Consider the following 27,998-nt stretch of genomic DNA (forward strand, 5'->3'; position numbering starts at 1 on the left):
ACGGAAGTGGCGTAACGCCTTCGGCTCAATGATGTAGAAAAAGTAGACAACACGCTGTCGCCACCTGCGTCTCCATAGATGTTTGAATTGAGTTATTTTGAAATTTGAATCAAATGAATTGTCGCACTTATTCGCGACGCAGCATTTTGCATAGTGAAGAGGTCGCGGCATTTCGATCTTGAGAGGTTCCTTCGCTTCCAAAGTAGTGTGATAAATTTATTTGTAAATCCATAAAGGTGTCTTCATAGTACGTTTCATCTATGAGCCGTAATCTAACAAAACTCAAGTTTCGAAAAGTTGCCGTTGTTATGGGCAATGTGAAATATTTTCTTTAAGAGTGGTTAGTTCTTGAAGGTAAGTGAACTTTGTTAGAGTTATATATATGTAGATGTTCATATCTGGAGCTCCACCATGAGAATGTTGATAACCATATACTGTTTTAAAACTTGAAAAGTACCGATTAATGTTAGAGATATTGGATAAAAACTGAAATTTCGAAAAGACTTTATCTTTTCCTAATCTTATTTAATGAGCTAACTAAAAATGGTTTAGACCTCATAAATGCAACTTCACCTTTTTTATAAAAAGAAGGTGTTATGTTCGGAATCCAACATTTCGATTTCTGGCAACCATCTTTGACTTTTCTTGTTGACGTCACAATGAATTTTCACGTTTTTTTAACTATGATGATTTAGATGCTCATTTTATTTAACAAACAATGCCTGAAATTGGAAAAATGAACAAATAATTTAATTTATGACTATTCTCTTTCTGAAATTATCAAAAAAATGAGAGACCACTTCTCATGAACACCCGATACCCATCTATTAACAATAACAGTTTCCTACACAATAATAATTATTGTATATACTTAGAGACCGCATAAGAATTTATTTCTAATTGCACTTTCACCGAGTTCTTGGTACTCCTGTATGGAAACGCATATATTCTTCGTAAAAGTACTCAATGAGCCTAATATGGCGCCGCCTTTCCAAACTAGTATTTCTCTGTCTGGGTCAGCAATGATGTTGATGTTCATTCTAGCAGGTACTTTACTTTCCAGTTCGCTTTTCAGGCGAACATCGAGACCGCTCAACAGCGAATTTCCTTAAAAAAAAGCAATATCTATAGCTTTTTAATAAATCTTAGATTTAATCAGCTGCAAAGCGAAAATCATTAGCAATATATCAAGTTAATTGGAAATTAGCGATACGTTTTGGACGAATGAACGTGAATGCTATTTGAGATTAAAGAAAAATCGCGAGCGCACAGGTGTTCAAAGACATACTCAACAAAAATATATTCCGGGGGACCTTTTTATCTGACACATCATATATGGGGTGTCTCAAACACGATGGCCCTATATCTATTTTATGGAAACGAACACTAAAGAGAAAAAAATTTACTATGAGTCTTCAATTGAGCTGGACAAACTTTAATAGCTCTTTAACAAAAGTTCTATAAAAAAATAGGATCAACATATTTTTATCGGAATTTAGGTATATTTCTGCGAAAAATATCATTGATGACGTCATAATTCTTAAGTCCGATATTGTAGAAATGAACTTGTTCAGATCAAAATGGAGGTCATACCACCTCTTTGAAGACCCTTGATTAAAATTTTTCATATGAATTTCCGTTTTCATTAAAATAGGTATAGGAGCGTCGAGTTTGAGATACCCTATATAAGTATCGTCACGTTTATTTAATGAATGCAATTAATTATGGTACCTGCCCATGCATTGTACAATATTAAGATATGTATAGAACCAAATTACCTCCTGACAGAATTATGTTATTGGCGAAGTCTTTCCTTAAATCAACTCCACACTTGAATATTGATTGAAAAATCATGTCGTGTATACCGGGTGTATCAAATTGTTCGACTAAAAACGGCTCAAAAAGGGGACGAGTGGCGTTGTACCTCTCCTCAGCTGAAATTCGATATAAAATATATAGGAATGTAGGAAATACAGATTTTTCTGAAGGATCATGTCGTAAATACCTGAACGGGAAGAAGTCAAGATAATATTTGTAATTTATGTAAAAAAAACCTATCTCTGTTACTTACAAATATACGAGTCCTCAAAGTTATAATAGGATTTCAGAGATTAATTTTAATTACAAAATAGATATAGATTATTTCATTTACAACGAAATTTTATAGCTAGAAAATATCTTAATAATTAGAATTGAACTTAATTTATTCCTATTTTACAGGTATAGCCACAATTAAGTTTTTAATTTCATAAGACTTTAAAACGATTAGCCAGATTTGATCATTTACTTGTGAAGTTATTTCCATCGTCAAAAGTTCATTATTGCCAACGATACAAAAGTCTAATTTTGACGCCCTGTATACCTGTAAGCAAGCGAGATAGGATTTTTTCCTATATGAGGCACAAAGCTTATATAGATCTCCTCTTTACAACTTATCATTTACGACAAGACCTTTTAAGGTACCCTGTAAATACCTAGAGTCACCGTTCGTCCATCAGGCAATAAATATTCTCTTGCGAGTGTATCACGATAATTTATCTGATCTGGCACAAAACAGAGTTTTTCCTTTAATAATCTGGACTCTTCTGCACTAGAAAATTTAGTATTTTCATTGTTTTGCCGATTTATTAGACGAATATTTTGACTTACTTAACATTTATAGACTTCTTTTCGTTTAATATGTTGGAAAGATATTGATCGATATCCGATCCTCCAATATTCACCCTTAAAATAGCATCAGATATTGCAAAGCCACTTACGATTGGTACTACAGTGGTCACTCCATGTCCACTTTCCACTATTAATCCAGCAGGTCTTCCTAAAATATAAAATTCATAGTAGTTGCTTATGAAATAACTCTTATTACAATATAGTATCTTATAGGATATACAGTTAGTGAACTAAATGGTGAAGGTTTATGGAAAATTGTCAAACTCGATCTTTCGATGATCGAAAATTTTAAATCGCTCCGCTAAATATCGAAAGTGCTCCGTTTGTGATCCTAGTATCTCCTATAGTTACCGAGATTTCCTATACAATTATTGAAATTGGCCTATCCTGTACATGCAATGGCAACTTATCCCACACTGTTACATTCAGTGTCTTCACATATTATTATACATGAACACCCTATATTACGAGATGCATGATGTCCATATTATATTAATGTATGATTCTTAACTGCATCATGATTGTAACATACATATAGCGGGTGATGTTACGTTCCTATAAATTACCGGTTTATTTGTAATAGTTTTACATACCTGAAGAATAAAAAGTCAAAACAGAATGCATTTCTTCGTAAAGCGCAGGTACCTGGAATTTTTCAAAAAATAACTCTGCTATTTTATTCTTGTCTCGTTGAGGGTTTTTTGGTGGTTGCGTAACTAATACCGGATGCTCGTCTGATCTGTGAGACTTTTTGATGTTAATCGTTTCCTGTGACTTCCCGTAGATTGCAGACTAAACAGTCGGCCAACAGTTCAGTAAGATCGGTCGATTTAATATACAGGTACTATAGGTAATAAACAGTGGGTGGATGTGCGTTCTCATGCATATCTTTGAACCAATAAGTCACTGACTAAACTGTCGGCTGACAAAAAGTCTATAGTCTGAGGGGCGCCCTTACTACTGTTGCCTACCTTAAAACCAACTGAGCTTCATAAATGTGCCCAAGAAGATCTTCTACACGATCATAGTCTTTTATAATTCCACACTGTACCGGAGATACCGAAACATTATTGCCTTCTTTAAGATCGCATATTTCGGAACTGCGATAATTTCCTGATGTTGAAATTTTACAACTGGGATTTCCATGGTCAGCTAGTCCTGCTTTGGTTTGCCCTGAGCCTATGTCCAGAACCAATGTCGATTTAAGATTATTCATTTGATAATTTTGATGTGATGGATTTGAAGGACCTAAAAATTAAGATTTTGTGGCTATACGGACTGTTAATGTGCAAATTTAGAGAGTAGAATTCTCTCACTAAATTATTTAAAAATTCCATATTACAAAATATTCAGACGACTCATTTCCGTAATATAGGGATAGTACTGAAAACAGTGCAAGGCGTAGTACCACACGTTAAAATATGAACAGTGTTTTCATAAATTCAACAAAACTTCCCGATTTGTTTCGCTCTAAATTCTATTGCCGTACTGATCCACATTCACCATTTTGTCCTATATAAGTGAGTTTGTTGGCACCTCATACCTGTGGCTTTCCAATTACGTTAAGGAATCTACAAGCAGTATTCTCGGCAAGAGCATATCATTACCTGTTATACATATGTGAAAATTGACTTTTAGTTGTATTTTGATCAAAGGTTTTACACGGCATACAGAAATGGTGTCTTCTGAACACTGTATTCAATTTCCGCAAAAACCTTAGTAGTGATTTTTTTATACAATAAAACACAACTTTTTTTGGCATTATCAAGCGCAAAAGATATTCTCTAGGCAGTTCTTAACTTCACCTTTTGACCCTCTTCGTTTTTGTTTTTTTTTTTGGAATAATAAAACTCACAATTCGAATGTACGCACTGTACACACACTACCACTAGCACACAAACACACACATACACAAAGAGACAGAGAGAGAAAGAGAGAAAAACCCATAAATATATGCCCACCTATCAGTGTTATATCATGTAAAAGTGTCAACAAATTACAAGTAGGTACCTATATTTTTACCTAAAATAAATAATGAGTACCTACCTACTTAAAATACGTACATTCACCAAAGGAATGACAAGTTCCTTGGAAACACTAAATAATCTTGCTAAATAAATATCACATCAAGGTGTGCTCTACTACCACAGTCCGTTGATTGTTATCAAACACATTCTTCGAAAACAACCTGGAATAGCTTATTTGGAACTTTCACGCAAAACACGAAGAAACTGTTTATTATTGCAAATTCGAATGTGTTATGTGGTGGCACCTACGAAATGTTTAGTTGCGTTATAATCGGTAGGTACCACATTTTAGTTAGAAGCGCGAACCGGAACCATTATACACAAGCTGTTATACGTATACCATTGCGAATGCAGATCTCTAAAAATAACACATTGGTTAATTGAATGGTATGCCCTGACTAATATGCGAATGAGGTACTTTTCTATAAGGTACTTTATGTTAGGTACGCACATACCAACCCATTTTCAATGACTAAGACTAAATTAGACATAGGTTGTTATAATGCTTGACCGTAGTAAACTTAATTAATAGGTACTTCTATAATTCTCGTTGGTTATACCCTACCACAAAATACGGACTTCAAACGTACAATTTAGTTTCAAACGTCAGCCCCACATCTATCTTTCATTTATTCGTTATTGTAATGTTTCCTCACCATAACATCAAGAATATCGTCAAAATCTGTATTTTACAGAACATTAGACACTTTACTGCACAATGCAACATGTAACTTATCGATAAGCAATAATTAATTGATAGCATCGTACTTTCCATCAGGCAACAATTTCGAGTAGAGGGAATACCAACCATACGCCCAAATAAATTGTTATATGAAAATTCATTAATTCCGATTTTAAAGCTAAAAATTAATTGCTGAAATTACATCCTATAGGAACGAAGAGGTATGTCTTTTAGTTTTTGAGATCGTAGAAGTTATTTCAAAGAGTGAAATTGTAGGCATTTCTGTCAAGACGGACGTAATGGTTAAAAAAGAACGGATCTAATTGATTTTTTAAGACATCGTTTCGGCTCTTTGGAAGCATCAGTAATTTAAATTTTCTTTGTGCATTATACTGAATAAACAAAAATACATCCCTGCAAGTGATTACGTAAATAGAAATTGTTTTTATCATGTTGTATTTAAAATATTATTCTAGAACGACGAAAGAAATAAACGAGGTGCCGTTTTCATGAAACACCCTACCTTAAACATGAATTTAGATTTTTTTGGAGCCAAACAAAACAACTAAATTAATTTTACAAAGTTTATTTATATGCGAGAGCCTAAGAGTAATAGTAATAATAACTTAGAAAAATGTTATTCATTATCTATATTATTAATACTTTGGCTTGGCGCATATACGGCACTTCGAGCCGTTAGGACTCAATTGAATCAAAGGGTAAGCCTAAATCCAGTTTCATTCCAATAATTTTGATTTAAAATGATTAAAAATAAAATGGAAAATGACAGTCCAGCCGTACAGCCACCTACATTAAGAAGTATGTTAAATAACAGTACACAATTGGAATATTCGAGAGAACAAAACGTAATAGATTATCGAGTATTATCGGAATGCTGACATAAGAATAACTAATATTAAGCTTAAAAGCATTTCCTGTGAACTATAGATGGACCTGATTCGTCGTATTCTTGCTTAGAAATCCACATTTGTTGGAAGGTGGACAGAGAAGCCAGAATGGACCCGCCAATCCAAACGGAGTATTTCCTTTCTGGAGGAGCTATGATTTTGATTTTCATAGTGGATGGAGCTAGGGCTGTTATCTCCTTTTGCATGCGATCGGCGATGCCAGGGTACATAGTGGTACCTCCGGAAAGAACCGTGTTTGCGTACAGATCCTTCCTAATGTCAACGTCGCATTTCATAATAGAATTGTAGGTAGTTTCGTGAATACCACAGGCTTCCATGCCCAAGAAAGAAGGTTGAAATAAGGCCTCGGGGCAACGGAACCTTTCGTTTCCGATGGTAATTACTTGCCCATCGGGAAGTTCGTAGCTCTTTTCGAGGGAACTGGAGCTTGCAGCGGTGGCCATTTCTTGTTCGAAATCTAAAGCGACATAGCACAGTTTCTCTTTGATGTCACGGACTATTTCTCTTTCTGCAGTGGTGGTGAATGAGTATCCTCGTTCCGTCAAGATTTTCATGAGGTAGTCGGTCAAGTCCCTACCAGCCAAATCCAGACGAAGGATGGCGTGAGGGAGGGCGTAACCCTCATAGATGGGCACAGTGTGCGAGACACCATCTCCTGAGTCTAGCACAATACCAGTAGTACGACCAGAGGCGTATAGGGACAATACGGCTTGAATGGCTACATACATGGCGGGGGTGTTGAAGGTTTCAAACATTATTTGGGTCATCTTTTCCCTGTTGGCCTTGGGATTTAGGGGAGCCTCTGTCAGAAGAACAGGGTGCTCTTCTGGAGCAACTCGAAGTTCATTGTAGAAAGTGTGATGCCAGATCTTTTCCATATCGTCCCAGTTGGTTACTATACCGTGTTCAATTGGGTATTTAAGGGTAAGGATTCCTCTCTTGCTTTGGGCCTCATCGCCCACGTAGGAATCTTTTTGGCCCATGCCGACCATCACTCCCTGATGCCTGGGACGGCCCACGATTGAAGGGAAGACGGCACGAGGGGCATCGTCCCCGGCGAAACCGGCTTTGCACATTCCTGATCCATTGTCTACTACCAATGCGGCAACTTCTTCGTCACACATGATGATTTATCTGCAATAAAAAAAACGGAATCGGTCAATTTCTTTTTAGACCCAACAGTCAAGTATATAATATGTTCAGAACTATAATTACGTATAAGTTACAGTCAAACAGGTGAACCCTTAAAGTACCTAAAATACGTCTAACGTTTGCAATGATAGTTAAGACCTTTAATGAATCCCTTGATGTATCATGTCGCCTTCACAAAAAGTTGAGCTGCCGGACAAAATTTACGCATTTTTTCTTGTTTTAATAACATTACGCTTTTCTATTTCCGGCTCCAGTACTGAGTCATGGTTTTGGGGGGCAAGATCATACCGTGAGAGTATTTCTCCAGCAGAAGAAAGCCATAAGAATTCTGTGTGCTCTTCATTGCAGTTTTTTTTTATAAACTACTTTTTGCCAATCTAAAGATCAAAGCTCTGCCATATGATTATATCTACATACATATGTATCTTGCTTTAATCGAGTTACGTCCAAGTGGGGAAGGTCACATTCCACAGATACTTCACTCGCATGTAAAGAAAAAGGAAATTCTTTTAGATTTCCCAAAGTTTATTAAAAACACGAAGTGTCTGCTTCACCTGGTACGCATTGACAATGGACTTTCGGTAAAAATATAAGGACATTATGTGCTTAAATCCATCCTACAATTAAATAAAAATATCATTAAGCCTCGTCCGGTCACGATCACCTCATGAGATTATTGACCGTCGTTAGTCACTAAAAGAGCGTATACATATGTTGTTTCAGTTTAAAAACAGGGGCAGTTGTAAAAATCATAAATCCCCCACACCAAAAATTTACTTCAACACCTACCAAAGGCTAAATATAGATATTTGAGGTAAACACTAAAACTCCCATTAAATTTTCAATTTTTTTATTAAACACTTTTCCATCAATATTCAATAATGACTAAAAACGTAATTATATTTATAAGTAAAATAAAAGAGTCTTATTCTGCACAACAGGTAATAACTTACAAAAGATAGTATTAATACTTTGGCCTAGTGCATATTACGTGTACGGTCTTTTTAAATTCATCCCATATCAAAATGGCAGTCCTGGTCGCACGGCGACCTCTCGTAAGTATCGCGAATATAATACAAAAAAAATAATAAAAAATGCATGGAATAATGGAATGCGAACGATGCAAATTATAATAAATAAACGACTAACAAACTTAGAAGCATTTTCTGTGCACGATGGATGGGCCGGACTCGTCGTATTCCTGTTTCGAGATCCACATTTGTTGGAAGGTGGACAGAGAGGCGAGGATGGAACCTCCGATCCATACGGAGTATTTTCTCTCCGGGGGAGCGATGATTTTGATCTTCATCGTGGATGGAGCCAGAGCCGTGATTTCTTTTTGCATACGATCAGCGATACCTGGGTACATGGTAGTACCTCCTGAGAGCACAGTGTTAGCATACAAGTCTTTCCTGATGTCAACATCGCACTTCATGATGGAGTTGTAGGTGGTTTCGTGGATGCCAGCAGCTTCCATACCCAAGAAAGAGGGTTGGAAGAGAGCCTCTGGACAACGGAATCTTTCGTTTCCAATAGTAATCACTTGTCCATCGGGAAGCTCATAGCTCTTCTCCAAGGAGCTGGAGCTGGCTGCAGTAGCCATCTCTTGCTCAAAGTCCAGAGCAACGTAGCAGAGTTTCTCTTTAATGTCACGGACAATTTCTCGCTCAGCTGTAGTAGTAAAGGAGTATCCACGTTCCGTCAAGATCTTCATGAGGTAGTCAGTCAAGTCACGGCCGGCCAAATCCAGACGAAGGATGGCATGAGGGAGGGCATATCCTTCATAGATGGGTACAGTGTGCGAGACACCATCTCCAGAGTCAAGTACGATACCAGTGGTACGACCAGATGCGTATAAGGATAAAACAGCTTGAATGGCGACGTACATGGCAGGGGTGTTGAAGGTTTCAAACATGATTTGGGTCATCTTTTCTCTGTTGGCCTTGGGGTTCAATGGAGCCTCAGTGAGGAGTACCGGATGTTCTTCGGGAGCCACACGAAGTTCGTTGTAAAAAGTGTGATGCCAGATCTTTTCCATATCATCCCAGTTGGTTACGATACCGTGTTCAATTGGATATTTTAGAGTGAGGATTCCTCTTTTACTTTGGGCTTCGTCGCCCACGTAGGAATCTTTTTGGCCCATTCCGACCATGACGCCCTGGTGTCTGGGGCGACCGACAATTGAGGGGAAAACAGCACGGGGGGCATCGTCCCCGGCAAAACCGGCTTTGCACATACCGGATCCATTGTCTACGACCAAAGCGGCAACTTCTTCGTCACACATGTTGATTTGTTAGTGCTGAAAAGAAAGGGAAAGATTGTCAAATCAACGTCCAATAGAATCATGTTGCAACATATCACAGATTTAGAATTAATTACTGGGGAAGTTCACCTAAACTTTACGAGTTACGGTTTAATTTTAAATCATGAATTTCTACTCTACTGCATACTTACCTTTTGCAAGAACAAAAATTCCTAATTCAAAACTAACATCGACTTATTACAGAAGATTTTCGCATCAATTAGGTTAATTTCCACAAATTGAACTCGTTAAGCCAACAAAAAATAACAATAATGGACCAACCAGATATTGACAATCAAATAATCCTAGACCGGGAATTATTGTTGAACGCGTATGTGGTGAACTACCCCCATAGTAACCAAGAATCGTTAAAATGGTTTAACACATTTAGTGGCTCTGTTCAAGCGTTGAAACCGGTCTGAAGTCGGAATATTCTCTACCTATTTAAAATTTGAAAAGTGGTCAATTTTAGAACGGGAAACGGAATGGTTGGCGCAAGCTAGCGATCAGTAAAATCCGTTACGAAAACCGGTACGTACCGGCCGGCGTAAGTTTTGAATGATGTGATCAGGCGAATTAAAAATTTTAACCATTATCATGCACACAATGTTTCAAACGAGACTTATCATGACAAATTGATATACGTGTATGTACCCCTAATAATAATTTAAAACTTTTAACAGGATAACAATTGCAAAAAAATGTAAAAAAAAAGAACACTAGAAACTCCACTGGGAATATATAGACTTAATCGCCCTAAGGAAGCAATAAGTACTTATCAGTGGTAAGTGGACAAGTAGGTACGTAAAACAAATCCATGAAGTATCCTTCGAAAAATAGCACAATATACTTCTATCACAAGATGTACAAATCCGCACCCACAAATCGCGCCGGTCTTAAATCGGTAGAGAAGCACCAAAAATATCTATGGATTCCAACTTACTTTAATTGGTATATGGGTGAAAACTAAGTTTTATTATTCCGTTAACCACAGCCAAACCGCCGTACTCACTCTAAAATATCACAAGACAGAAATGTGTGAAATTCAAAAGCGGTATTCCATTTATAATTATTAGACGCCCCACCTCGCGCACGGCGCAGTAGCGGCGGCGCATTGAACCAATGGCAAGAAAGATTTCCAAATAAGGAATTGTATTGCATCGATTTTCGTTCGCTGCCTCCCCCCTCTGCCTCGGAAATCATCAGCGCTCGATCTGACATACTTTTTCGTTCAATTTTCAATGAAAAATGCCGTTTTTGTAAATGGTTAATGATCGAATGCTACCACCTTCTACGAATATAGAATTCCCTTATTTAGCATTAACATTAACGCAGTTAAAAATATCTCGGCACCTACATTGTAGTCGCACATGCCACGCAACGGTGGATGGTTTATAAAAATTATAAGAAAACACAACTGTCAGAAATGTTGAGAGTAAGTATGAGTGCTGTGACCGCCTTACTTCTAACAACGTTTGGGGAAACCGGTATGTCGCCTAAAGAAAAATGAAGTCTCTTTCATCCCATACCACACACATTTTTTAAACACAGTCATTTCAGGCTAGTCAGCCGATTGACAAATTTTTCGATCGTTTACGACCTTATGGTTTTTATTGCTTAAGGGCAGGTACAGATTTTTCCATAGGGGTGCTATGTGTATATACGAACGGTACACTATTCTCTTAAATGAGACAACTAAAAAAAGCTTAAAACGGAAGCTGTAAGGCTTTTGCCAATCTATTTTTCTAAGGAAGAAATTAGTATAGGAGAGATCAATCTAAAGTGAAGTTCCCTTTAAAATAACGCCGAGTGGCGTTATGTTAAAGGGAACTTCGAAACAGGCAAAAGATAACATTTAGTCAACAAAATGTGTCAAAAATGCCTTTTCCTGTGCGTTGTAAGAATTTTCTTTACAATTTTAAGCAGATATCAACAACTGAACAAAAAACAGGTTGTTCCATTCGAAAAAAGGACATTTTTTTAGTGGGACTTACCGATCCTGTATATAAAATTTTCCCTTTCAGAAAGATCTACAACTTTCGCGTTAAACGTCTTTTTTTAGCTGCTTTAGTTTAGTAATAATCCATGAATTTCATGCAAAAAGGCCATACATTAACGTTATATTCACGACCTGAACAAAATCACACAATCATTTAAATGTTTTAATATTAAGACTAGAAAATAGTAAGACGATAAAAATATAAAGAACTGTAGCGCCTGGTGACTTTTTGATACATGCGGCTATTCTCCCAGACAACAACCAGTGTTTTTGTACTTACATCCGTTTGCTTTGCAGTAATTTTTCCTGGTACCACTCAAAAAAACTCTATTATAAGTACATAAGTAAAGCCATAGGTTGAATGAATCCTTTTATGTAAAAAATGCCTAGAAGAGTCAACTTTAACTTAGAATTTATTTCTTATCTAGTTCAAGGATGTTTAATAGCTATAATAATGTCGTATCATTAGATTTCGTATAGTATGTATTGTTTGATAATAATGAGGGTTCCAATGAAAACTCGTTAGAAGGGGGATCGAGGGTTTCTAAATGCTTCGTTAGTTTTGAAACTACGCAATTTAACAGCTGAAAATGAGTTTTGGGGGTCCACTGTCGTTCGTAGACCGCGCCCCACGAATGGAATTTTCTAAACATCTTAGAATGTCCTCTCTTTCAAGGAGCATGGACAAGAAATTTCTTGCCGGAGTTAAATTTTTTTCTGGAAATTCACTGCGGCTATGAAAAAACTACTATATCTACCAGTGGCACAGATCCTGAGGACTCGAATAATGAGTACCATTCGCTGTAATTTTGAGGAAAACGGTATATTTTGACACCAAAAAATAATAACTGATCATTTTTATGGTTCGATGCACATTGAGCTTTGCGGCGATGTTCCGAAAAGCCGAGTGGGTCAATTAAAAAAATGCGATTTTCAAATTATAATTTTTCAGCGGTTTTGAACCGTTCAAGTTTACTTGCATAACGTCCGGAATGTACTATTTATGGGGCGCCATCTTTTAAAGGCTCTTTTAGAACTCATATCCTGTCATATTCATATGAATTTTTTTTATGTAGCTAGGGTGTAGGGTCACCTTTGTAGCCAAACAAATTGTTTCGAAAACCAAAGACCGGCTGGCGGCTTCTGTGCTCTTTTTTTAGCTTGTGCCTGCCGACCACCAACTTCGGATAAAAATAAAACTGAGATTTAGTAGGTAGATCCTACTGTAACATTTTATTGAAATGGGGGATCGGTGGTGCGTGGTGCTTATGGAGAAGAACGCTGTCACCAAAAGCCGGTAAATTTTGAACCGTTTAATCCTACGTTAAATCGACATTAATCTGGTTTTTGGCTATGCATAACAAGTGAGGCAAGAAAACGGCTTTCTGGCAACATATGGATTATCAAAAATTGGAACTTACCGTTTATTAAATTAGACACGTCACAAGATAACAACGATTTCAGCGAAACGAACAACTAAAACTAAGGAATGGGAAAAATCCGTTTGTTTGCCGCTCCGACTAGTCCACTCTCAAACCCGAGGGGTAGATTTATTAAATAGGAAAGTTTCACCCTGCAGAAATTCGCAGGACGCAAACGTGATGTAATTATTTGACATTAACTTGAAGCCTGATTTGATGGTGTTATAACTTACCTTTCCAAAAACGTAAAAAAATAATTATTAACTAGAAAAATAAACAGTCATAAATGTGACCTCCCCTCGCGGTAAGACGAATGGATTCGCCCGACCCCACTTGGCCTCGTGTAGTGACGTTACCATATATGGGCATAAAACTCGGCTCTTACTGTGATTGGTGGCCTCCAATAGTGGCATTTCATTCTAGCACACACACGTTGTTTGTTCTTTTCGCTTATGGTTCTCGACGGTTCACAGGACAGGCCGCAGGTCCTACGGCTCTGCGTTGACGGTTGATGATGAAAATGAACTTGTTGAAGAATTTAATTAAAATTAAAATAAAAAAGAAGTTGCTATTGACCACATTAGTTGTTAGTGAACTTATGCCTAGTTCACGCCTCCCATTTTTAAAATTTCGACTTAATTTAAACTTTCACTTCAATTAAAAATTAAGAAATCCGGTGGATTTACACTTCTGCTCTAAAAATACAAGTCGAATTAATTTCAATGATGAGTTTTTACGCGGTGAATGTTTGCGTTATGGTCAGATTTCGCCTGTGTTCAATACATGCAGAAAGAAATGTAAAGGAATATAATAAATACAATAGAACGTGATGCATTTTCATGAACTACTTCGAATTTGACCCAAAAGCTACTTTTGACTCTTCCCGTGAAACAAAGGCCGAATTACCACCATAAGTCTGCAAACGCATTGTTTTGTAAATTTTGTAATTCAGGATGGTAAATATCACAGCGTAATTTTTCCATTCGTTTCCTTATAGCTCCTACAGTTTTTGAAATATTTACGCCTACTGACCCCTGAGTTGCCAAAAATCATTTCAACAAATTTTTTCTACGAACGTGCGGCAAAATCTTTTTCATACTTAGGAAAAGACTTTTTTTTTAAAGCCGTAATTTAACTTCTTAATTAAAAAAACTGGTTTTATGTCCTATCTCTCAAGCAGCTGACATAAAAATCTGATAAGCGTGTCTTATTCTAAAACCAATCAAATGACTTGACTAGATGAGAAGAAATAGGCGAAATTTGTTTTTCTCTGATATCTGATAATCCAAGAAAATGTTTATAAAATAAATAAAACTTATTTTAAACGGGTCCCATAAAACTTCTAAAACTGAAACAATTTTTTGCCAATTTAACCAGTACCAGAGCTTTGCTAGTTTCCAAGATCCCTTTACCGAACATACATACATACATAAATTGAAAGTTGTCTTATACAAGATTGTATTATGGTAAAAGCTGAAAGTGGTCCCTTTTCATGCATCTGCGTGTATATGCACAAGTTTCTGCTAATTTCATTAAATTTAGTGTTTGGAAATACTTAAATATTAGTGTAAAAATAGAGCTTTTTGAGTAATAAGTGAGAAGTTAGTAAATAAAAAATTTAATCACCCGATGGAATAGAAAGTGGCAGAGGACTAAAATAACTATGTAGTACTATTTTGTTTTTTTAATTATTTGTATTTTTGAAAATAGCTCCATTGCGACGTTTTGAATGCGCCCAGTTTACGTCATAAGCTTAATATGTTGGGTTTCAAATTAAAAAAAAAACTTAGTAATAAAAGGAGGAAAGAGAAAATTACTCTGGTCAAAAAAGCATCACGTGATCCCCCCTCTATTTAAATGTATTTTTGAAGATATCGGCCATCTTGAATGCTAAGGCCATCAAATTTACATACATGGTCAAAAAATATAGGGGGTATGGGGATTTAAGACGGGCTCTGAAATTTATATGTTATTTTTTAACATATAGAGCTTCACCAATTGAGGTATCTAGAATCGATATAGGACTCTTGATGTCATTCCATTAAATCGAAAAATAGCACGTTTAAAATTTCGATTTTTTTCTCAAAATTTCCAAAACGCGGAAAAGTACCGGTTTTTCGCCACTTTCAGACTTCGAAGGCCGATACGTCAGGAACTCACAGAGCAATTGCCTTAAATGCCATAGATCTATATACCAGATACATACATACAAATATATGTATAATTTTTTATCTAAAACGTGCTGGGTTGAAAAGAGCGACAAGAAAAAATTCGTAATACGATGGACTGCGACTGGCGACCATGAGTCATTCAGATGATAATTACACTCACGTCCAGTCGAATCACTTCAATAAAATTACTGTCAAGGAAAGAAACTCATTCATTTTCCATTTATTTACGGAGGGTCATAGGAAACACGTCATTGCTTTCGGAGACCATGAATCACGTTATATTTTTCACCATTATCTTAAGAGGAAAAGCGGAAGATACGTTGTCGTACTAATAACTAATTTATTGTTCGTTTAATAATATGTGATGATTTCTTGAACTTTCGCAGAACTTACTTATCTTACTATTAAGTCTCGAAATGTTTATTGTTCAAGTATTTACCTGCCTAATTCAATTTGAAGCAGTTTAGGTATCCGAAGCTTATTATGCTAAAACTAAACATTTACATTTATCTTGCGTACGAATCGTAATTTATTCTGCTTTTGTTATTGAGGAGCCACTACCTATGTATTTCCTTTCATGGAGGACACGTAAAGTGCATATGATGTTCCTACATGAACATGATAAATTAATTAAAAAGGATTGGTATATACAGGGTATTCGGAAATTATGGACATCTATTCTGGGAGCAGTCGCATTCTTTTAACTTATTATGGTACTGCATTTAAATGAAAAGTACAAACGTTTAATTATTGAAGTACATTGTATTGAAATATCATATTAAAAAAATATATACTTCCGAATCACTTCAGCTTTACAGTCATGTTGTAGTAGTGATTAAAATCTGCCTACCACAATCGGCATGTGTTAAAATCTACAGATTTTTTTGAGATCATCCCCTCTGTTACCCCCCTGGACCTTTTTGTGATGCGTTACCACGCTTCGGACTCTGAAATTCGAATTCTTTCTTTAATTCAGAAACCTTTTTGCCGTGTGTTTTTTCACTTTTTTGACTGTTTTCGACCCAAGTGTCAAAAAAAATGGTGCGTCACAATAACATGTTATTTTCACTGTTATTGTGACCAACTATATGTTATTTTCACTATTCTAAATTGTCTTCTACGTATAATCAATTCGAGACACACTGTATATCGTAATATCTAATCTGTGATCCTCAGCATGTCAAACAGGGTGATGAATAACCATGATTTACCATTGCTGATTTTGGATTAATTTTGGAACAGTGTTTTGATTTTTTGTGTTTGAGATTGAAGGTTTTTTCTCGATATTTCATGACCCAAGATAAATTTGCAAATAGTCTCCGAATTCACAAAATTCAGAAGACCCTCCGACTCGAGCGATTTAGGAGGCACATATGGTAAATTAAAATAATTTGACCATTCTGTATAACATCTGTACAAAAATAGAACTGATACTGATGCCGTTATGGCGAGAATATGAAAACCAAAGACAGAAAAGAAAACACTACTACCTACCAGTCCATTAATGGAAGTGCATACCTTTCGAGACGACTTCTCCTTACATGGACTTGCTTTTTCTCCTAAATTGAATATATGCGCTTATGGCCTACGGCGACTATGGGCGCATTTAATTAATTGTCTGTAGGATGTGGAATAATTTAAGTGATGTCTAAATGCTGACTTCATTCCGCATATTCAGCAGAAAAGTATGAAATAATTAATTCGAAAAGAGGGAAAAATTCATGGAAACATTTCCAGGTTCGCAGTCCTCTGCTGTTTTATTGATCGCTCCTCATAAAAATTTCACAAATTATTCCATAAATTTAATAAAAAAAACTATGGACCTTGACTAAATGGATTGTGGCCCCTGCAGCAAACGGGTGGTCAAATACAGTGATGATGATAAAATGAGAGATTTAAAAGATTGAGACACGTTAAGATAGACCATTGAATGAACAAGGACACTGATAAATGTCCCCAAAAATACCAAAAAATTAAGTATTGCAAAATATATCCTTAAAAGTTGTGTGTGTGTGTGTGTGTGTGTGTGTGTGTGTGTGTGTGTGCGTTTTGGTGTCAAGTTCGTTGAAGACGACCTTTTCTGCAAAAGGACTTATTTTTCATCTAGTACTATGCAGCTACCTTGAAGTGCATGCGTCAGAATACGTTAATTTAAAATTTTGAAGCAAAGCCGAAGTGCGAAACACTAAATCACCACAAATGTGCTGCGTTAGCTTATTGTAATTTTAAAGAGTGACGTCTCTGCTTCACAAGCATTCACATATTCGGACCTTCCTCGACAATTTAAATTTTATTTTATTGATCAAGATGTATACCCACCTGCAAGTACATACAGGATGTCCCCAAAATAATGGAATAAAGAGTAATGACATTTTTCAGCCATCAAAATATTAACTTTCAGTGCAATTGTTGTATTCCAAAAGTTAATAGCATTAACAAAGATACAGAATGTTTTTAATTTTTAATTTTATTTCATATTTTTACAGTCTTTTGACTTGTATCACTGAATTTTGGTGTCCGGGGGTTTTAGGAGGTGGCAAAAAAAACTAATGCTGTTGGTATAATTCTAGCTAATAGGGGCGCCACTGAAAATTGTCTTGGCCAATTAAAAGTACTCTTTTTTTTTCTACACAGCTACGGCAGCCCTATTAATAAAAAATGTTATTCGTTTTCTCATAACCAACGTAAGGAGTCTCTGTACCATTGACGCCTAGAGGTACCCAAAGGAACAACCACTTCACTGATATTTTTTACACGTACTTTGAGTAATTTAAGCAAATAATTACGAGTTTAAAACACTCGACAATATGGGTATTTCTGCAATTCGAAGGAAAATTTATCATATATTTTACTCAAAAAAAATATTTACATGTTAATTTTGTTTTGCGGTATATCTTATCTTTTGATAGCAATAATGTCGCCGCACCCATAAGTTTAAACTTGTTGAAAATTAAATATCTCCAAAACCAATAAGTTTTGTAACCCCCATAGGAGGTACTCATTAAAATCAAACACCCTTGTACATGACAGGATCAGAAAAATAGGCCAGAAAGTCTTGTGTGACGAATTATGTCTGACCTAATTATGATAATGAGTAGACATAAACGTTCGCATCCCATAGTGACGTACTTATGAGAGAATTATCTCCCATCTCGAATTTAGTAAATATTTAAAAAACGCTGAAACGGAGGAATAATAGTTGGAAAAAAAAAACATTGCCTTATATGGATACGAAATAACAGGGAAGGTTTATCTGAAACCGTTATTACGTGCTATGAAGGTATTTATGTATACTGTTTAATTGTGGGCTAATCGCAATTAAAGTGATAAGGCAATTTTTAATAATATAGACTGTTTTATCGTTTTACCGACATAATAATGATAAAAATTTTTAAACTCATTCAATACGTATAAAAATTAAACCGAGCCGGTTCCCGATCTGACGTAAGCAGGTGTAGATGTATCTACAGGGTGTTTCAGTTTCAACTTGCATCTTTTCAAAGAACGGTAGAAAATTGCAAAAAAAAGCCACTGTGTAAATGAATATTATTTGAAAAATGCATATTAACGAATAGCATACATAAGACAGTTTGTTATTTGCACCTTTTCTTACCCGTGAAATGGTTACTAAAATTTCTATGCGTGGTTTCGGCTTCGCGCCATAATCACCAACTTTACTCTCTTAAATATTTAAATATTTTCGCTGAGCATCAGAGGTTCTCCCTTTAATCAGAGAAAAAAATTAAATACAGCATTTAAAAAATTGTCAAAAATTCTACAGAGTACCCCAACAACGAACGATATACCAATATTATTATTATTATTATTATTATTATTATTTTTTATTTATTTTTTTTTAATTTAAGACTGTGTATATTATTGCATTTTTGAATTCTAGGTGAAGTTCTACCTTTTCATATAGTAGACACTAAGTCTAAAATCAGGCACATAGACACAGGAAAAAATGTGGAACCATTCCAGTAATGCCATTTCTGCGGTGGCCAAAGAAAAGGAACGAATGGAGCGTGGCGCTACTCAAGAAGGACATTAAGGCAACAACGCAATAACCGAGTAAAGAAAAGAATCGGGCGAAATACGCCACATAATAGGGGTGCAATAAACATTCAACCGTTGAAAGACGACGATAATTTGTATTTGTAGAATTGTATAAAGAATTCTAATGCCTTCACGACACTGAAGATATATGTATGTACGTATCTCCAGAGATAGTTCCGGATCGTGGAAAGTTGGTTTCTTAGGTATCCCGGAAGTCGCTTCGAGGAATTCCACGCTACCCGGCCGTTAAAACAGCTGGTCGGGTGACCTTTTTTAAATTTTCCTCGTGAAAAAAAAAACAGGAAAAATTCAAATATATAAATCAATGACCTGGTGCGCACAAAAGACAGATGACTAGAAAAAAAGGGAATTTTGACGATCTACTGATTAGCAAAAAGAAACTTACGCAGCAAATAATTAAGTAAAAGATTTGTTTCTTCATTTGATATAGCAGGTACCTACCTCTCAAGGATATTGGTATATTTACGTTTGTACGCCTTGAAAAATTTGGTTCACGAAAGACCAACCCGATGATGAGAATGGAATACATTAACGTTTTGACTACCTGGTCGATGGCAGGATAATTAATTCAGAAATCCTCTCTCGGCGTGTGTGTCTAACTTTTGAATTATACCACTACGAAGACGGTGGGTCCTGAACATACGGTATTTTATGTCACCCAGAAATCCAAGTTTCATGATGAATATAGGCGCCAATGTCCCGGGTTTTGGACCCTTTGGTATTCACAGAATTCTGATGGCTGTAGGACTCCTTATGTGAACAAGGACTGTTAAAAATACACTTTTTAATTTACGTAATTTTATTTCTATTTGGATTATAGATAAAAAATAACACAAAAAAAATGTCTGAAACGCTATGGGATACTGAGTTCGCGTAGTGAAAAGTGGCACAACGAAGTGGTGGAAGGAGATGTTGTATATTAATTTGGGACTTCAATTTATAAACTGAAGTTCCCAAATTTTGATTTTCTTTTTTCCCCATATTATTTATAGATGAAAAAAACCCAGGCCGGCTTTTCTACGGCACTTTATCATAAATCAAAAAATGAAATATTAAAAAAATTGTGCGTCAAATATGATTTAAAACGCAACATTTTTTAAACGTTAGAATAATCTAAAGGGGACTTCAAAATTTAGAAAAAATACTTTATGTTTGTTTCGTCCTGACCATGACAAATATCTAATTAAAATCAAACACGGAAGTGATTTTTCGGATATTAGACCCTAGGTGTGTGATGCATGAGGCCCTGCTTCAAGTTCTACTTGTTTCTAACAAAAAACATTACATTTTTTAACATTCATACTTTGGTTTAATTATCAGTCCTAGCTTTGTGAATTTGATGTTAATAAAATGTTTTATAAACATCTAAGTACTGATATTATTTATTGAAAGGTTTCGAAAAGAAACCATTTTCGATATCTGTTTTCACCACACTTCCACTACTCTGGAAATTGTGTAACTTTTCCCAAATTAACCAGATTTGTTTAAATTGACGTTTGTGAATCTCTCCGTACTAGCATTCATATCGTGGACATACTGTAGAATACAAAGATGTTCCTTCCAACAAAATGTTACTGCTGATTGAAAAGGAACATGCTGATTCCTCCGACGGTCAAATGCGCGTAAGGCCTTTTCCCTATGGCTACCTTATCAACACCTATCAGAATTTGGTAATCGGCATTAAATGTCTTGTCTAAGCGTTCACCAATTAGTCGGGCCAGTAAGTCTTTTTCATCCGTTGACAAGTAAAGTTTCGGAACGATTTTCTTGATTTCTCTTAGAACCTCTGGTGGGAAGTCTTCCGTGATGTCAACAACTTCAATCTAATAAAAGGATTGCCATCAAATGATTATGAGAACAAAACGTTTATAAATGCAACTAAAATGTCATTAAACTTCTCTTTTTTTTTCCTAATGAAATTGAACAATTATTCTAATACAAATGCCATTAACTAAAGGAATTTTAATAATAATCAATTAAGACCCAATAACAATTTAAGAGTGATAACTCCGAATTGTGAAAGATGTGTAAATTATTAATGGCATCGTGGGCTGTGATTAAATGGTAGAAAAATCTGCAGCTAGTTGTGGCTGATTCAAGCCCAGCCGAATGCGGTCAACATTTTTTATAAATTTTTCCATAGAATTTTATATATTTTTAATCATCGTCCGAGATGCTATTAAAAACTCATAAATAATAATATAAGAAACTTGTTGGGACCTCAAAAATGGTACTCCGTTATAGTAATCCCTATTCTGCTCATGCGCAGATCTCTCTTCGGCGCGCTTATGTTAGTAGGCATAAAGAAACTCATAATTTAAAAATAGATAGTGGAGAAATTCGGTATTGTTATGGTAATTTGAGATGAGCTTATTAGGTTTGTGCTTATTTCCACTGTTGTAAATTGTAGCATTAGAAACGTCTTATCTAGTTTATTGACACATATGTAAGTCGCATAAACAATTACGAATAGAACGAAAATAATGTCAAAATTGATAAAAGGGAGAATTTGACAGGTTTCTAATACTGTCTACCTGTCAATTATCCATAATTGCTTTTAATCATAGTTACGAGCACTCTGCATTTTTCGAGGTTCCTCAAAGCCTTTGATACTTACCACTACATTGCCTGTAACGATCTGAATATTAACTATTCCATCACTAGCCGGGTTATTGATTATATAGTTGTACAAAATCTCCGAAGTCTCATTTATTGGAAGTTTAAATCCTGACAATTCATTCTTGTAGGTGGTCAAATAATCGTATCCATTTGAATCAATTACCTAGAACCATTCCTTGCTATATCATATTTAAAGATCAAGAAGTTTAGATATCGAAAGTCGTACATATTTTGAATTGACAGTCGTTGCTCTGCCCTCTTGGTCCTCACCATTCTTAATTGGTATAACCCTGATTCTAGCCCCACAGTTTTCTTTTATCGCAAGTCGTTCCATTTTTTCCAAATAACGCTTCTGCTTGCTATCGTCCAACGTGGGCTCAGTCAAATGTTGCTGTGAATAGTTTTCAGTTTGCAATTTTCGTCATAAACAACTTGAAAAAATTCGTTATATCTACCTTATTAGTGGGCATATGCCATGTGATGGATATTAATTCTTTGGCCCATCCCCTGGAGGCATATTCTCGGTGAGAACTGATTAACGACACGTTTAAATTATATTTTTCCACATTACGAACGAATTCTTTTATACTCTCCAGTGATTTGAGTCGTTGCTGTTCTTCGCTGCTATCGCTGTTATCGCTGTTTATAGACGCGGAATGCACCACCTAAAATTCACACTTCATGGCAGTTTTGGGGTGTTTTTTAATTGAATATCATATGATTAATAATGATAATAAGAAACTTTTCGCTAAATATCCCTGGCTTTTGCAGGACAGAAGAAAACAAGCGAAATAGTTATGCTTGCATTACAAAACCGGAAAGTAATATTTTTCAGGGCGAGCAAGGTAGATTCTATGATGGAGACTTAGCGATGCCTGACATTTTGGAGAGGTCTGTTAACTCACTTTCGGAGGTGTGACGCAAAATATTTTTTTACTGCCGACATTTGAGGTAGAAAGCGTACACTTCCCAGGCGGCCGTAAAAACACTTAGTTATTTATGTGAGAATACAGGTAAATATGGTGCCTATTTCAGGCCAAGGCGTAAGCGACACTTATTAGCTTGGAGAGCCCTGCTAAATCAATTTCCATATAAATTTTTTTACGACTGACTTTGGCTGATGCTTTGATGGTTCTTTTATAATTTATATTTGATTTTGTTTTGTTTGCTGTATGTGAAATATGTTTCCAAAGTTGTTGCCTTTGTTAACATAGTTTAAAGTCTTACAGGGTTATTTCGGATAGAGAGGGATCGAAAAAAATCAATAGCGATTGAAAAATTGTTTTTCCGATCCCTTAACTGAGATCAGCTGTTCGGTTTCGACAGGCAAAACGTTACTTTCAAGTAGAAAAATTTAACATAAAGTGCGTACTTCCAAGGTTGTCGCAAAAAAAACTCCTATTCAAAGAAACGAAAAAAGGCAGAAAGAATGGGTAACTCACCAGTGACGCTGTCAAAAGACATATTACAGCTAAAATTTTGCCCTCCATCTAGTGGAATGGCCTCCGTCAGATCACTTCTTTGAAAACTATTTAATGTCAATAAGTTCCGCCAAGTGTACTCAACAAATAACTTTAAACAATAAAAAATGAAATAGTTCTTGATAATAACTATGTAAGAAATGTCCGGAAAAATCAAAGAGGTTATCTGTGTTTATTATTCCTCATTTATGCCTGGAGGATTTATCTCCATCCACTTATTAATACTACAAGTAGTTATTTGATGTTCAAAAACTTTATTCTTTATTTTTGGATTATTCATTTGAAAGAATTAAATGCTAGAGTATAATTTATTTATAATCATTCCATAGAAACAGAAATAAACGAGCAGTTCTCATGGAAACAACATTTTTAAAACTAAAGTTTAGAAAGTAATGTGCGGTGCCGCTGTGGCGTACAGTGGGGCAGAGGTAACAATTTATGTGCAAAAAATGATAAAAATGAAATCTTCACAATTTATCTGTTACACAGGTATTTTTGTAGCAGATATACTGCTTTATACCAGGACGATCTAATCAGGAAAGAAAATTACACATTTTAGTGAAATCTCCAGTAGTTTATTAACCATCTATACCCATATCTACGTATTTGTAGTTCAAATATTTACTATTTTCGTCTTGTTTTGTGATGTACTAGAATAGATTGATCAAATTTAGAAACCAAATATGCTTAAATTTAAATTAAATATCAACCGGAGAACATCAGCCTAATTTCGTGAAGTACAATTGTTTCTAATTTAAGGCATTTTAATTGTCTAACTAGTTCTGTATATTAGTATGTTGCCCTCTATTGTTCCATTTTGGGATATTTAATAGTTAATTAATATTTAAGCAGGTCAATCATACTTCAATATTTTTCTTCTTTCACTTATCGTGCTTTTAACGCGAATTTCGACTGCTACTTTATGGGACATTGAATTTTCAACGAGCAAAATGAACCAAATATTTGAAAAACAGGTAAAAATCGAAATAGGGCGTATTAGGTGAAAAATTTTTGAAATATTAAGGTGAATCGAAAAATTTAATAATTAACCGGTATCCCATTTATAGACTCTTTTCAAGTTAGTCTCCAGCCATTATTTGGCATTTTTTGACATTAGCGTTTGCGTGAAAATCTAGAATTTTCTCAGGGTTTACCTTACACCAAGTTTCAACTTCCTGTGTCACAGGGTTCAAAAACTAAAGGGTGAACCTTTGTTCATGACCGCACACAAGTTTTAAGAATTTTTCTTGTGTTTACCTTTTGCTCAGGTTTGGAGCACACATTCTTTCGTATATCTTATATCTTCAGTAATGTAAAGTATTTGAAAAATGTACAGACAGATATTTTTTCAGCGATGAATGCGTTTTTCACACCTCAATTTTCTTTTATGTTACGCCACTGTCTCAAAAAAAATTCACCGTTCCACAAGTAAGACTCCACGATTTAGATTTATTATTTCTTAGGTTTTTTGTTTTTTTTTTTGGCTTTTGCAGCCGTTATGAAATACAAAAATTGAAACATGATTCTGAAATTCTCTAAACTTAAAAACATAATTTTTAAATAATCCAGTGCGGCGTGACTATAATATATAAAATTTATTTTCGACTGTGTGATTTTGTTATTGTGATCATTCGTCGTCCCTGTCTCAACTTGTTTCGGCATTTGATGGGGAAATAAATGAAACAAAAAATTAATATTTAGTCAGGCAAAAGACATAACAGACACAATAAAAAAATTACGTAGAAAAAAATGAGCAGCAGCAGTTACAATAACTTAAAATATATGAATTTTGACCCCCTCGCCACAATTCTGTGGGTAGCTAGTTTTTGTATTCATAATAAAGTGGTAAGAGATTATCAACTAATGAAGTCAAACAGGTCATAAGAGTAATTATATAATATCTGCATCCATCATATAAAAATATCCGATTCTATGTACACAGTGTCCGAAAGATCGCTGTATTTTAAGCAATGTCTACTAAGTACTACATATTACTACAACTGAAAAAAATTTTAACTTTCTGGAAAATGCGATTAAATCCAAGGTGGAGACATTTTTCGGTATAAAAATAATCCTATTTTTGTCAACCAATATTTTGTATCCGGCCACAGGATACATATAAATTATTTTAATCAGATATTGCAATACTAAAAAAATCTCCATTTCTGGCTTCTTGTCTTCACAGTGTAGTGCTGGTAGCTCCTCGAATTCACAGTAAAATGACTATTACAAGTTATTTATTTGTGTTTGTACTTACAGCTGCAAGCAGTTATTTAGTCGGAGGAGATTCGAATGTAAATCAAATAAAAAAATCATTTGGCTCTGAAGAGGATAATGCGTCCAGTAACGAGGTGGAGAACATGCTAATGCTCCTCAAAGACTTGGTAAACTTTTTTAAAACATTTTTCTAATTAAAGAATATGACAATGTAACAGGTGTAGATAGACATACTAGAAAAAGAGAGTGCGACAAGGCAGCTGTATATAAAATGTCATTAAATTTAGGACTATAACTTTCATCCTTGCCCAGGGCTTAAAACTTTACTTTTACGCCCCAGGGAAAAAAAATTGCATAATCCATTCATTTGGAGTACGCCAAGAAATATGTACTTCAATTCTCACAGGTGCGTTTACAACATTTGGATAACAAAGAAGAGGCGATCGTGACTTTCATGGAAGAATTTGAAAGAATGGACATATCTAACATAACTTTTGTGGGGTCACAAAATATTTACAGCCAAGATGGAAGTCTAAAGGAAGTGAGGACCATTGAACTATTCATCCCTAATAAGCAGGTTATTTTTATTCTGAATTTATTAAATATTCTGAAAATATTTACTGACAAACACCGCCATCCACAATTAAATCAGGAAATGAATTATCTTCACTAAATTGATTTATAGAAAGATGAATTATCAATGGCCAACGACAATATGGCTGATGATGCTATAGAGGACTCCATAGAAATGCGTGATTGGTTCAGGTTTCTTTCCACCATAGGACTAAATGTGGAGATGATCGTCTATAAATTCGACGAGGAGGAACATATTACGCACCAGCTTTACTTAAACGACCATATATTTGTAAGTGATCCTGCATATGTATCCAAAGTAAACTTAATGAACCTGCAAACTGAAAACTCAAACCGCATTAACGATAGGCAGTAGCTGAAGATAACTTTTACGTTATCAACAAAACCATTGTTGTTGACACAAAGGACGAAGTTGAAAAGGATTACGAGCGAAGAACTATGGGCCAAACAGCGGCTATCTCCAGTTATTTGGTCTTCGACAAGGACAAGAAATTTATAAAATCGAAGTCTACTGTTGAACCGGCATTGTTCGTAAGTGCATCCGAAGAGTACTCGTAGTTCCAAATAAAATATTAAATATTTTCTTTGCGCTAGTGTGTCCCAAATTAATGTTCCATGTATTGGGACGATATGGGAGAAAGTATAGTTTTGTACTCGAATATAATAAGTATGATCCCTTCACGGGAATTTCTTCATGGAGAGAAAACTTTTCCCATTTAACCGGCTTGGAAAACAATTTAGAACACGCTATATGCTATAATCCTCGTATCTGTAACTGCAATTATGGTACTACCTGAAAAACTATAAAGTATGAAAAGAGATATCTAAATTGAATTAATTCTTTCTGTAGGGGGTGGTCGATTCGGAAATGGGTCAACCAGAAGACCAAATAATTCAAAGTGCTTTAAAATCGCTGGTAGACAGGATGCTGGAAAGCAACTCCAAAGATAATGTGCCCGAGGAAATAAGACAAGATTTGGAGAAGCAATATCCCGGTTCGACGTTTATGGTTATAGAGAATTATCCAGAAGGTGCTTACATTAGCGACTTCTTTCACTTCGGTTTAACTTACGAATTTATCGAGATTGGTCAAAACAATAAATATACTGTCTGCGGGAGAAACATCTCACGTACTGGCAATTGATAAAATTTATATTCACCAAAGGGCATATTTATTACAATTTTTGAATACATTACCTATTAAAGTTATTGTACTCAAGCAATGTGTGCTCAATAATGACTACTCCGAAACAGAAAATCAACGACGTTTTTGATACTTAAAAAAACATAAGAATTGTTTTTTAGACGAGTTGTGTTTGTGTAATGAATCTACTTTGGAGTGCCCTTTTCTAACTTTTCTTAAATCCAGGTTGAAAAATATAAAACATAATATTAATTTAACGTTTTTAATAGTTTGTTTTAAGCATTTTCAACGACATAAACAAATAATTAATAACTGAAATGTATTAATGTATTATCATGAGTATTTGTACATCTGTATATTTTGGTGAAGGTAAATTTTCAAATGACCAATAAGTTTGTGGCTTCAGTGATGGTTCTCTTTTTGAATTTGTTAGGTTTTTAGTAATAAAAAAAGTAATTATAGTAATTAAAATTTTTTAATAATTTGGCATGTTTTTTTGTCCCCCAGAATTAT

General features: G+C 35.2%; 5 protein-coding genes across 23 annotated transcripts; 1 reads left to right on the top strand and 4 right to left on the bottom strand.

Moving 5' to 3' along the window:
- The first annotated feature begins 10 nt into the window (after positions 1–10).
- On the top strand, positions 11–27,969 carry LOC136340266 (uncharacterized). Of its 7 annotated transcripts, none has more exons than XM_066284216.1 (6): positions 11–354; positions 25,790–25,914; positions 26,154–26,324; positions 26,433–26,612; positions 26,690–26,872; positions 27,192–27,969. In XM_066284216.1, the coding sequence occupies exons 2-6, from the start codon at positions 25,891–25,893 to the stop codon at positions 27,483–27,485; spliced, it is 852 nt and encodes a 283-aa protein (XP_066140313.1). In that variant the 5' UTR covers positions 11–354; positions 25,790–25,890; the 3' UTR covers positions 27,486–27,969. The 7 variants fall into 7 exon arrangements, with proteins under 7 accessions (XP_066140313.1, XP_066140314.1, XP_066140307.1 ...); XM_066284210.1 differs by lacking the exon at positions 11–354 and adding an exon at positions 11,041–11,249; XM_066284215.1 differs by lacking the exon at positions 11–354 and adding an exon at positions 11,041–11,197.
- On the bottom strand, positions 801–5,438 carry LOC136340263 (uncharacterized). Of its 11 annotated transcripts, none has more exons than XM_066284205.1 (7): positions 5,354–5,438; positions 3,642–3,918; positions 3,264–3,409; positions 2,650–2,818; positions 2,475–2,590; positions 1,779–1,934; positions 801–1,107 (listed from the first exon to the last, which is right to left on the bottom strand). In XM_066284205.1, exons 2-7 carry the CDS (start codon positions 3,884–3,886, stop codon positions 872–874), a joined length of 1,068 nt encoding a protein of 355 aa, XP_066140302.1. In that variant the 5' UTR covers positions 3,887–3,918; positions 5,354–5,438; the 3' UTR covers positions 801–871. The 11 variants fall into 11 exon arrangements, with proteins under 11 accessions (XP_066140302.1, XP_066140295.1, XP_066140299.1 ...); XM_066284198.1 differs by lacking the exon at positions 5,354–5,438 and adding an exon at positions 4,717–5,168 and having other exon boundaries at positions 2,650–2,814; positions 3,260–3,409; XM_066284202.1 differs by lacking the exon at positions 5,354–5,438 and adding an exon at positions 4,734–5,166.
- Positions 5,950–13,323, bottom strand: LOC136340262 (actin-5C). Of its 2 annotated transcripts, none has more exons than XM_066284194.1 (2): positions 13,183–13,323; positions 5,950–7,442 (listed from the first exon to the last, which is right to left on the bottom strand). In XM_066284194.1, exon 2 carries the CDS (start codon positions 7,430–7,432, stop codon positions 6,302–6,304), a length of 1,131 nt encoding a protein of 376 aa, XP_066140291.1. In that variant the 5' UTR covers positions 7,433–7,442; positions 13,183–13,323; the 3' UTR covers positions 5,950–6,301. The 2 variants fall into 2 exon arrangements, with proteins under 2 accessions (XP_066140291.1, XP_066140292.1); XM_066284195.1 differs by lacking the exon at positions 13,183–13,323 and adding an exon at positions 10,706–10,838.
- Positions 8,294–13,323, bottom strand: LOC136340261 (actin-5C-like). Of its 2 annotated transcripts, none has more exons than XM_066284193.1 (2): positions 13,183–13,323; positions 8,294–9,759 (listed from the first exon to the last, which is right to left on the bottom strand). In XM_066284193.1, the coding sequence occupies exon 2, from the start codon at positions 9,742–9,744 to the stop codon at positions 8,614–8,616; it is 1,131 nt and encodes a 376-aa protein (XP_066140290.1). In that variant the 5' UTR covers positions 9,745–9,759; positions 13,183–13,323; the 3' UTR covers positions 8,294–8,613. The 2 variants fall into 2 exon arrangements, with proteins under 2 accessions (XP_066140290.1, XP_066140289.1); XM_066284192.1 differs by lacking the exon at positions 13,183–13,323 and adding an exon at positions 10,706–10,842.
- LOC136340269 (uncharacterized) lies at positions 20,212–23,647 on the bottom strand. The gene is made up of 5 exons (XM_066284222.1): positions 23,492–23,647; positions 22,505–22,714; positions 22,276–22,440; positions 22,048–22,212; positions 20,212–21,253 (listed from the first exon to the last, which is right to left on the bottom strand). Exons 1-5 carry the CDS (start codon positions 23,537–23,539, stop codon positions 21,002–21,004), a joined length of 840 nt encoding a protein of 279 aa, XP_066140319.1. The 5' UTR covers positions 23,540–23,647; the 3' UTR covers positions 20,212–21,001.
- Positions 27,970–27,998: the final 29 nt, after the last annotated feature.

The sequence above is a fragment of the Euwallacea fornicatus genome, chromosome 7 (genome assembly GCF_040115645.1).
Source record: "Euwallacea fornicatus isolate EFF26 chromosome 7, ASM4011564v1, whole genome shotgun sequence".
Taxonomy (NCBI): domain Eukaryota; kingdom Metazoa; phylum Arthropoda; class Insecta; order Coleoptera; family Curculionidae; genus Euwallacea; species Euwallacea fornicatus.